This window comes from Hippoglossus stenolepis, chromosome 6 (genome assembly GCF_022539355.2).
Source record: "Hippoglossus stenolepis isolate QCI-W04-F060 chromosome 6, HSTE1.2, whole genome shotgun sequence".
Classification (NCBI taxonomy): Eukaryota; Metazoa; Chordata; class Actinopteri; order Pleuronectiformes; family Pleuronectidae; genus Hippoglossus; species Hippoglossus stenolepis.
This window is the reverse complement of record NC_061488.1, coordinates 23080710-23092141: the sequence shown is the minus strand read 5'-3', so window position 1 is coordinate 23092141 and position 11432 is coordinate 23080710. Positions and strand designations below refer to the sequence as shown.

The window sequence follows — 11432 nt, the reverse complement described above, 5'->3', positions numbered from 1 at the left end:
ATATTTTGACCAAAGATTTATCTTCTTTGTCATTTACATTACTATAGCAGCGCAAATTCTAAACATATCTGTTAGGACTGGGCTCTTTTCTTGGCCTGTGGTAAGGCTGGTTGCAGCTTTCTTTCAAAACTGTAAACGTGACCAGCATTGATTGAGCTGCGACAAGTAAAAACCAGCTGCAGGAGCACAGAACCCTGAAACTGCACCACCGCGGCTGCACAAAGATGCAAGAATGTCACCGACTGACTCATAAGAACACAACACAAGTCAATATTGAAAGAATAAAATTGTCATCTATTTGTTTTACGAGTAAACATGGTGGGGGGTGGACTTGGTTGTGGCCATCTCACACGCCATAGGCCTTTTATTATGCTAACTTTTCATCTTGGTGTCCTTTAATCATGGCCATACCCACCACTGAGGTCACTGAGGTCAGGACATCTGTACTTTTTCAAGGCAAATATAATAAAGCTTGTGAAGTTCTTGCCTGAAAATAACTCTTCTCCGGTGCCAAAAAGATATTGCACAACACCAAGATAACTAACTTTATCATCTGATCACTGGTGTCATTGCTTGTGTGTGAGTAGAGATAATGATTTGTCTTCACTCAACACAACGGTTCTTTAACTATGTCAACAAACCAAACAGACAGCTGAATCCACCCGAAGATTTGACCAGTTGACTGCTTGTATTTCAGTGCCTCTTATTCCCAGACATCATCTGACCAATAGCTGCACCCAAAAGAGAAAATTCACTATCTACCCAGCACTATGCCGATGGAGGGGTGAGTGAAGTGGTTCAGTCCACAAAACACTTTAGGAGTTTCAGGGGTATCTGCTTATCCATTAAGGGTAGCTGGAGTCAATCCCAGCTGACAGTGGGTAAGAGGCTGAGTACACCCTGGACAGGTCTCCTATGGGAGGAAGCTGGAGTTCCCGCAGAAAAATCATGCAGACATTGGAAGAGCACGTAAACACACAGGAGAGCCTTGGCAGACAATCCGGTTTGAACCCAGAAGCTTCTTGCTGTGAGGCGACCACTCCACCACTGTGCCATGCTGGCATGTTTTGTCAGTAAAAATGTTTTGCACTAAATAATGTGATCCAGCTGCTATAAAATGGTCTGATATGTAAAGATGGAAAGCATGATGGCCACCTTAAAGTGAAGCCAAAGTGTCTTGAATGCCCCCTAGTGGTTGGCTGCAGTGTATGTCAGATAAACCCCTCCTACTCCATTTTAGGGGATGGGAAATGGACCAAACAAAAAAGTGTCAGTACACATCAAATCCATTTTTCTAGTTGTTATTTGTGGTTCTTTAATGATACGTTTGGTTAAAAAAATGTATTTGATGCTATAAAAGCAGGGTCAAAGGTCATAATTGATGAGTGACTCATGATAGGTGGAATGTGTGTACCAGCGGGACCTCGCTATCACAGGTCCATCCCCGATCACCGCAGACTGTGACACCAATTGCGCACTAGGGCAGTGTTTGAATCCTGGATATTTTGACTTCACTTCTGGATAGTGGGAGGATTTAGATCTTAACAGTCTGTGTGTCAGTCAAATAAAGTCTGTTGTTGGCTGTTGTTAGTCAACATGTTTCCAGTAAACAGATTAGGTATTTTAATAGGGTAAAGTTGAAAGTGGCTTTAATCTCAAACCCTTGCTAGAATTGTATTCCCAATTTTAGATTTTCGATAATAGTCTGGAAGGGATAAAACTGTGTGGTCCTCAAGAGACAGTATTGCTTCTTATTCATGCACTGAAAATGGACGGTACGTTCTGTCACACATGGAGCTTGTGGACAGGAGGGTGTGAGCGAGGTTAGGGAGAAAGTTAGGGTGGAGCTGTGGTCTTGGGGAGTTTATAGCTCCTTGTTGCCACCGAGTGCTGCGAAAAACTCCACATAGATTCTTTTACAACTTACACTTCTAACAGTCTACACTTTATCCGTTCTTCTTTTTGTTAAAAGACAAAGATACTTTTGAAAATGATCATAAGGAGGACTTTCAATGTGAATGAGTTCTTCGGCATTGATGTTTTTGGAAACAATTTGTAGTTTTGCAGAATGACCCTAAAGGTCTCCTGCATGCAGTACTATGAATGTAATAAACCATGAAAATGTCATATAGCACACCTTTGTGATATCCTGTATGACTGAGTGTAAGATCATGTGCCCGCTCTGGTCTGTAAGAGAGCTGAACAATAAATGTTTTATACTCTCTTCTCATAAAGGTTTCTTTATAAAAAACTGTTTCCACGAAGAAGCCTCCTCTATGGAAGGTACTGGGTCCACAAGTTCGAACCCAGAACGTTTTTGCTGTTAGGTGATGGCTATACCACTTTACCACCATACCTCACTGGCACTATTTGTTGTTATATTTTTGCAAACTGAATTTATAGTTCTGCTGTCTCACTCTGAACTTCTTCTGTGCACAGTTTTATGAATCTTTAAAACCATGAAGAGGTCATACAGCATACCTTTGTGATATCCTGCATCAATGAGTGGAAGCTCATGTAAACTGAGCCCTGCTTTGCAAGAGAGCTGAATAAAAAAAACATGTGTTTTACTCTCATCTCATAAACTTTTCCCTTTTTTTTGCTCAGACCAGAGTTGCACAGTCCCACTTGCAGCAGTAATCATTTACCCTTTGCTCTGGAATGTGAGTTTGTTACTCATTCAGAGAATGTCAAGGTTAACGAAAGTGCTTCAGATTACGAGATTCAAGTGTATGGGAATCAAAAAAGGTCACTTGTCTGGAATTAAAGCAGTATCACCTCTGCTACTTCATGAAGATTAAGTCTTTGCTTCATCATGGACAAACCTGGATGCTTTTAAATCTCTGAAATCACCAACGTCTTTTCTCTCTGTATTGATGTATTTTTAGAAGAGGATATAGGCCACAATCATCGTACTGCTGTGGGTGTACAGTTTAGGAGTTTCTGGTCACCAAGTTCTTTCGGTTAGTTTCCATGGAAACCAGACAGATGAGTCACTCCAAAAAAGTTCAGCCGGTTCAGTTTGGGAGGCAAACTTTGGATTTCCAGCTCTCTCTCTCCTCATGCAGCAGCAGTGGAAAGTGAAAGCGGTGGCTGGCCGGTGGCACACTGCCCAGTTCTGTTCTCACTTCATCTGGCCTCTGCACCTCCTCCTCCTCTGCCTCCTTCACATCTCTACTCTCCCACACTCCTGTTTTCCCTCTTGTCACTCTTTCTTCCAATCTTTCTCAATCTTTTTCCCACACTGCCTTGCATCTTTTTTTGTCTGCTCCTCACCGTCCTCAAGTTACCCGTAAAGATTTTGTGTGTTCCGAAGTCTTTTAGGGCAATTTTTATATGTTTACTCATCTGATGCTGTGAGGGCCAAAAATCGGATTTGTGGTGAGTCAGTGTGCAGGGACTTTACTCTCCAATGTTTGGATTCTGATGGCAGATTCTGATTATGAACACTTCCTGTGGGCAGTCTGTGTTTAGAAACAGCTTAGTCTGCCAATTAGCGAATCGACTTGCAGCTCCAGTAAAGACTTTGATGGGTTTCCCAACATCTTGTGTCTCTTCGCTGCTCTCCTTTTCTATCCATTATTCTCCCTTTTCTTTCATATTTATTTATTTCCACCCATCAGATTTTTCCCCCTCTAATTACGAGTGCGGTTTTCTTTGTTTCAGGGCATTGATTTGAATGGTCCAATTTTGTAAATTTCTCACTCAAAACCCTGCACTCACACTCAAATATAACTCTTCTCCTTTTTAATAATAATAATTGTTCCTGCTCTCATACTAAAAGACCACACTCTTGAATGAAGAGAGGACAATGATCCATATCAGACCTGCTGCTCTCATGTCGCCCACATGTGTCCTGCACAGACCTTCTCTCACAAACACACACACACACACACACACACACACACACCCTTCCCCTTTCCTTCCGTAACTCTCCCCCTCTTTTGCTCCCAAAGGGATGAGGCCTGTTGTGTTGGGAGAGCTGCGCAACAGACTGACTCAAAGCCGACACACCCAGCAGATGTGTGGGGTAGAGGGAAAGATCAAGAATGTGTTGATGTGCGTGTGACACGGAGAGTGAGACATGATTGATGGTTTATCTATGTTAAGCCAGTTAACTGTTTTACTATGGAAAGGGGAGGAAGAGAGATGAAACAGCGGCCGTTTGCTTTGCGGGCTACTGACCCGACGAGACTGACCCATGCACGACTTGGAATGCGTTCTGAATGAATGAACTCCTACGTTCCCATCTAAAAAAAGTTAATCTTAACTCATTATCCCTGCTGACAACCCATGATGGGCTTGTTCTTGTTAACGTTATATAAAAAGGCTCTGATTCTGTCAAGTGAAAAGGGAGGCAGATTGCGCTGGGTGATGCTATGTGCTTGCAACACTTTGGTATGTGTGGAGTTGATCTTTAACATGTAAAACGTATTCACATTTTTTTGTGATTGCAACATTTTTTAGGGACAAACACATGGGCATTGTGTGATGTTTCACACGCCACTCACCTCTCGATCAGTTTGATACTTTATCTACAGTTTGATACTTTTTCTAAAAATGCAACTGAAACTAATATGAGGCTTCAGGAGGCCTTCTTAAACAAAACCATGTGAAACTAAAATTTCTTATGTTGAAAACAGATTATTGATGTAAAGTAAAGTCCTTGAATATACAGTAAGTACCTACACTTTTCTAACAGAAACAAATATAGTTTTATACGCCTGGTTTAAAATGATGTGGTGTCATTGTGAGTTGACCCTTAAGTCTCCAGTATTCTTGTTTCCATGCCAAGTAAAAATGGCATGGGGCATCAGCATCACTCACTTCTCGTAAACCCACATTGTCAGGCTGAATGAATGTAGTGAAATGAAATTTGTTCTGATTATCAAGCTACAGTTGGTGTGCATCTGTCTCCAGCATTCTGTGCCTTTTAGTTCACGTGCTTGCAAAAGTTTGAGGACACTTAAAAACTCACTTTCCTTTGATTATAGTTCAAATCCCTCCTCAGTCCACGCTACTGTTTTGGGGAGTAACAGAGAAAGGTATGTTCAGCCAGGCCTCTTTGGGGCCCCCATAAGAATTACAGGCATGCATTAGAGATAACCACTTGTCTATTCTTTTTACTTTCTATATCCCCCCCATATGCCTCCTACTGGCAGTTTTGCCATCCCTCCTTCACCACCATCCCCCCTTGTTTTTCTACCCACCATCTTTCAGCGAGGCCAGAATATGAAACGTCTGGCTGCACGGGCTGTGCAGCTCTGCAACAAAGGCTCAGAGTGTCAGAGAAGACATCTTTATAGCAGCTGGAGGCTCAACATATTGCATTGGCAACAGACACAAATTAGGAAACCATTGCTTGTTGTCAGCTTTAGTTGGGAAACCAGTCTTGATTGAAACCTGGCACAATGTCTGAAGACTGTTGAAATAAGCATTTTCAGAAACTGTGACATATACTGTAAGCATATGAGTGTCCTGAGTTCAAACTGTAAAATCATCCGCATCTTACAAACAATCCCGGCCAATTGCCAAAATCTGTTGCTCCCCACAACTGCTTTAAAACAAACATGTTTCAACAGCCTCTTACCATCACGTTATGCAATCATTCAACTGTGATCAAAAAGAGGTTGGTGAATCACAGAGAAGACAGGAATTAGACTGACAAATGTGAATGTAAATATACAGAAAGCAGGGACTGGTTTGCTTGGACTTGTCATGGGAACTTTGTTGTTCTGCCTATAATGGGACAAGGCTAAACAACTGCAGGTCAAAATGTGAATTTCTCAGAAGCGAAAGAATTTCCCCAACTCACTGCAGACTTGGGTGTGTGGGAGGATGATGGCAGGAGGTCAGACAAGCCTCACTGTGCATGTGCGTTGGAGGAGTTGCCTTCCATTTACTATACGCGTGCAAGTTGGAGTTGGGTAATACCTACCAATTCCAATTTACCGTTCATGTTATCTACTTCACACTTGGCACGTGTGTTCTCAATGGCCCGAGGAAGTGTAGCGTCGAATTTGGTGTGATTTGGACACCCGATACATCAAATATTGATATTAATGGAATAAACAGGGGAGCATCGTCTTCACAGTCAGTGGACCAAGTTGAACATTCTAGTCTTCTTCTACATCTACGCATAATCTACAGCAGTGGTCCAGTTGATCATGGATGCACAACAGCTTCCTTGCAAATAAACCAGGTAGGATGAACACAAAGTTTTCTGACTTCACTCTGCAGTATAGACTGTTTTAAAAAAACAAAACAATGTCCAGCACACAAACAATAAAAAGTAACAGTATATTGTAGAGCTGTACGAGGAGGACTTTCTACTGACAAGGGATAATTCTTAAGTGGCTCAGAAGCATATCAAAAAGGTCTGTCTGTCCGTAATAATAAATATATATATAATAATAAAACAAAATAATAACAGATAAAACTTTGAGGTAATTTTCAGTGTAATTCCTTTATTTTAGTGTTTTATTAACCCATTCCAAAAGTCTGCTACTAATATCCAACCTAAAGGAATATATCAACATTTTTGGTTGGATAACCTTACTATGCCAGTTAGCAAGTTAGCTTAGCTTAGCATAAAGACTACAACAAGAGGAAACAGGTTTTGGTTTTTCAGGGACTTCTGTGTGGGACTATTTGTTGGTCGTGGGGCAGCTTTGTGAAGTTGCAAGGAAACTCTGAGATGTCACTGCTCCCCACCAAGAAATATTGACTGTGTAACAACTCTACACCTTGTTATTTGTACAAGAGATGACATCAGTGAGCTTTATGGTGATGTTCAGGGGATTTTCCTTTTTACCTTTGGACACAGACAGCCCTACTCTTTCCAGTCTTAATGCTAAGCTATGCTAAGTTAGCTTGTATTGGGGCACGAAACCAATATCATTCCTCTAATCTAACCATGGACAAGAAAGCCAATTACCATATTTCCTTGAATGCCAAACTACTCTTTTAAGGCAAATACGAATATGGAGTATATGGATAATACATGTCTCATAATCAGTGGGGAGTGTATTAATGCAAAATGAATTGTAATACATTGTAATTATTGCTTTGCTCCTCAACACTAATCTAAAAAAAGCAGTCACATGTGTGGTACGCCTCTGTTGGTCATTTTGTTTTGTTACAGGGTTTTTTTTCAGTTTCTAATAAACAGCTGTTGCTGTTAACTGACAGTTGACTCAGTAGATTTCACGTTTTTGTCCTCTGACACCACTTTGCCATCCACCAGGGTCTGAGTGATTGTCACCACTTGGGTCTTGATCTTCTTCAGGTCCACTGCATCCTCCAGTCTGAAAAAAATAAACAAAAAGAGTAAAATTAGCTCAAGTTTGGTCTGAGTTATATGAAAAAAAAATATACATATATATGAAGTCATAGTTTTCTACTAGAATGCTGAGATTCAGTGGTTAAAATGTTAGTACAGATGACATGCTTTTACCTACTATATTAATGTCAATTCATATTTCCATGAGGCCAATTTGAATCTAATATGAAAAACTTGCTCTTGGGTGAAATAAAAGCTCCTGCATCAGTCAACTAATGCAGAGCGTTGATTGTTTAACCATATGCAATTTACACATTTTCACTGTCTTTCGTTTTCCTCTCATACTGACCTTAAGGGTGGCCCGCCTTCCAGCAACCTTCTGTACTCGGCAATCTCGGCCTCCAGTTTCATTTTAATGTTGAGCAGGTTTTCGTAATCTCTTTTTTCATTCTGGATGTTTGTGCGGATCTTAGTCAGCTCCTCCTGCAGCATCAGGATGACTTTGTTGTACTTCTCCACCTCAATGTTGTTATGAACGTTAATGTCACGGAGAGTGGCCACCTGTGTTGCATTCTGAAAAGAGGTGAAAAGCAAGTTTGAATTAGTGAATTGACTGATACTGCACAAAAACAGAATTACCGTTTACTTTTTTTCTATTCTGGCTATCTATGGGCAGAGATAGATGAGAAGATTGATACAGCATAGCAAGCAGCTATTTAGCCAAGCTTAACATAAAGACTGGAAACACAGGGAACTAGCACGTTCAGCTTTGATTAAAAAAAAAAGCTCAATTACATCCGCTAACCACCATCTGTCAAGCTTTTGATCATATTGAATATGTTAAAGCTAGGGTTGGTAATGCTGGAAAAGCTCTCAAGAGCAGGCTATATGTAACCGATACATCGCACCCCGTCCTATCGGCCTTCTCACCAAAGCCATGCCCCCAAAACACATGCACGTGTGCTGACTGACAACTGCTAGTGGTGACTTCTCCGTGACTCGCCCGCTAACTTCTGGCTATCGTCACTGCTTCAGCAGCTTTAGAGGTGCTGATAGGTAGATAACTGTTCACCTTTGTACTGGGCCTCCTGTCATTAGCTTTTATTATTATATTAAGGCCAGTAATCTTTTCCCAAACTTTCATTCAGTTAAAACAACTAACAGTTCCCAAAGAAGCATATCAGGCTTCCGTTGGAAAAGTTACAACCAGTTGGCTTAAATGAGAAACTGTATCCACTTGGAGTTGAAGTTGCACTTCTTATGTAAATGGATACAAAGGTTCTTACCGTATTAAGTGCAGACTGCAGTTCAATATCCAGTGTCTGATATTTCCTCCGGGTATTAGTCAGTGTTGTCGTGGCATCATTCAGAGCTGCTGTGTTCTCAGTCACTTGGACCTTTATCTCCTTAATCTGGATGCAAGATAAAATACACATAATTTATAGAAAAGGTACTTTTCACACTGTTATAAATCCAGCTAGTCAGGTCCACATACACCGACAGATTACCTGAGATTCATGCCACGCTTTGGCCTCCTCTTGGTTCTTCAGTCCTATACTCTCGTACTTAGCCCTCATCTCCTCCATGACCCTGGCCAGGTCTTGTCCTTTAGGAGCGTCAACATCGACGTTGACGGCAAATTGGTTTTTCTGGGCGAGCAATTCAGCGACCTCCTGTCAGAAGGAAATAATCACGGAATGATTTCCAGAACAAGAGTGATGTTATCTTGTGTAAAGGGGTCAAGGAACAAAGATAATTCAATCACTTTAATGACTTTTTAAACTATTTACAGTCGCTTTGGGATTATAAAATAGGGGTTTCCCTTCAACTGGGTTTAGACATAATCCAGTTATCATCATGTCAATAATTTCTGCCTAATGTTCCTCACAATCTCATGATTCTTCTCCATGTGAATCTTCTCTTCTCTCAGAGACTCAATGTCGCTCTCCAGGTGCAGACAAGTGACGTTGGTGTCGTCCAGAATCTTCCTCAGTCTGGCAATATCAGCCTCCACTATAAGATGCATGGACAGCTCGTACTCCATCCTAAAGACACATACCATATATCAGACCTGTTCATGCTGGATGGGTGGAGACAGTTTTATCTTTCATACAAATGCATACAGAGCACTCACTTGGTTCTGAAGTCGTCTGAGGCCATGCGTGCATTGTCAAAGGAGATGGCGAGATGTGTGTTCTCCTTGATCCTTTCTAATATCTGGAAGAAATGAAAAAAATTGTTTTCATGATTTTCAGTCTGTGAAAGACAAACAGAGTCACAGGACTATTCCATTTTCCCACAAGTGTTATGATTGACAGAATACTGTAATTTCCACCTTGACGAATGGTACTGGTGAAACATTAGCCTTGACCACACACTGCAACTCATAAGGAACAAAGCACTATCTAGGATGGTTTGATTTGGGCTAGGGATGAGCGAGTACACCATTATCTGTATCTGTATCTGTTCAACCAACTAAATTATCCGTATCCGTACTTGGATTTAAACCGGAAGTGGGCGGGGCTTAAACGGGAAGTTTGTATTTTAAGCCTGACATGGATATGGGTTGATCAGAAGTTGCTATATTTATTGTTTATTAGAAAACTATTTACAGAGCAGGCACTCTGACTCGGCCAGTAGAGCCCCCGCATGCTGCCTGGCTTTCACTCACTCACTCGGCTGATGGAGAGGAGCGCTCGCTCCGTCTGCGTATAGCCGGGATTTGCGCACCGCAGCTCGGCCATTGGACGCTGAGAATATGTAATCATAGATAACGATGTTACACGTTAGAATCCCTGTGGACAGAGTGGCTCTGACAACATGATTCTAATGTGTGGCACTACTGGCGCAGCAGCAGTGAACTTTTTATAGGCTCTGTGTAGGGGAAGAGCTCTGTGTGTGGCTGGCCTATCAAGGAATCAGGTAGACACAGCTATCCAATGAGGATTTTCATTCATCATGAGTACGAATATTGCCACATTTTACTCAGATGGTACTCGTGCTCCGTAAAAGTACATTATCCGTACCTTATCCATAGTGGTGTTACATTAAAGGTCCAGTTTGTAAGATTTAGGTGAAAGGGATCTATTGACAGAAATGTTATATAAAATAATCCTAGTGATGTTTTCACGAGTGTGTTTCATCTAATTTATACAAATTGTCGTTTTATTTACCCTAGAATGGGCCCTTTATATTGAAATACTTTATATTTACATCAGGGAGGGTCCTCTCTATGGAGGCCGCCATGTTTCTTGTAGTAGCCCAGACTGGACAAACTAAACACCCTTTGAATTTTTATGAAAACTGAAGGTTACCAGAGGTTCTCTGTCATGTTTGGAAGGGGAGGATGAGGTGAGGGGTATTCAGCTGCAACATGACACTTCACCACTTTATGTCACTAAATTCTACACACTGCAACTTTAAGTAATAGACTAAACAAGACAGATTTAATATAATGAAGACTGACAGAACTCACCTTGGCTCTCAGATCTTCAATGATGGGTTTGTACTTGCTGTAGTCCTTCCCACTCAAAAGGCCTCTTTCTTCATTGGCTTCCCTGATTTTGATCTCCAGCTTGCTGTTGGCCTTTTCCAGATTCCTGACTTTCTCCAGGTAGATGGCCAGCCGGTCGTTCAGGTGCTGCATGGTTGTCTTCTCACTTGCGATGGCCAGGTCTGCACCAGTGAACGCAGAGATCAAGGGGTTGTAGTCATACCCACTGCCAAAGCTGCCAACTCGCGTGCCATAGGTGGCGGTGGAGATACTGGTCCCACGGCCGCCCGCACCTCCGATGACACTGTGGGCATACATGCGATGTGTTGGATGGCCTTCAAAACTGTGAACAGTCTTGCGTTTAATCTGGTGCTCCATTGCTAAAATGAGTGAGCTGGTGGATTAGTAGGAGATGAGGTGTGTCCTGGCACAGAGGAGTTTTGCAGCTGAGAGTGAAAGACAGAGCATAGTCCTGGTGTCCTATATATCCCTCTGAAAAGCAATATTTTTTTCTGCCACACCTATACTATCTATATTGCTTTCTACCTTTAGCCTTATTGCATAGACTTTGTCCCCCAAAGGTGTGCTTTAACTTTTATATTGATTGGGAGTGTATAACTGTGATGCCATAGAAACAAATTGTTTTTCAAAAGCTGC

General features: G+C 41.6%; 1 protein-coding gene across 1 annotated transcript; it reads right to left on the bottom strand.

The window, feature by feature from the left end:
- Positions 1-6715: 6715 nt before the first annotated feature.
- Positions 6716-11153, bottom strand: LOC118110661 (keratin, type I cytoskeletal 18). Its single transcript, XM_035158604.2, has 7 exons — positions 10758-11153; positions 9417-9499; positions 9171-9327; positions 8791-8955; positions 8569-8694; positions 7632-7855; positions 6716-7307 (listed from the first exon to the last, which is right to left on the bottom strand). Exons 1-7 carry the CDS (start codon positions 11151-11153, stop codon positions 7181-7183), a joined length of 1278 nt encoding a protein of 425 aa, XP_035014495.1. The 3' UTR covers positions 6716-7180.
- Positions 11154-11432: the final 279 nt, after the last annotated feature.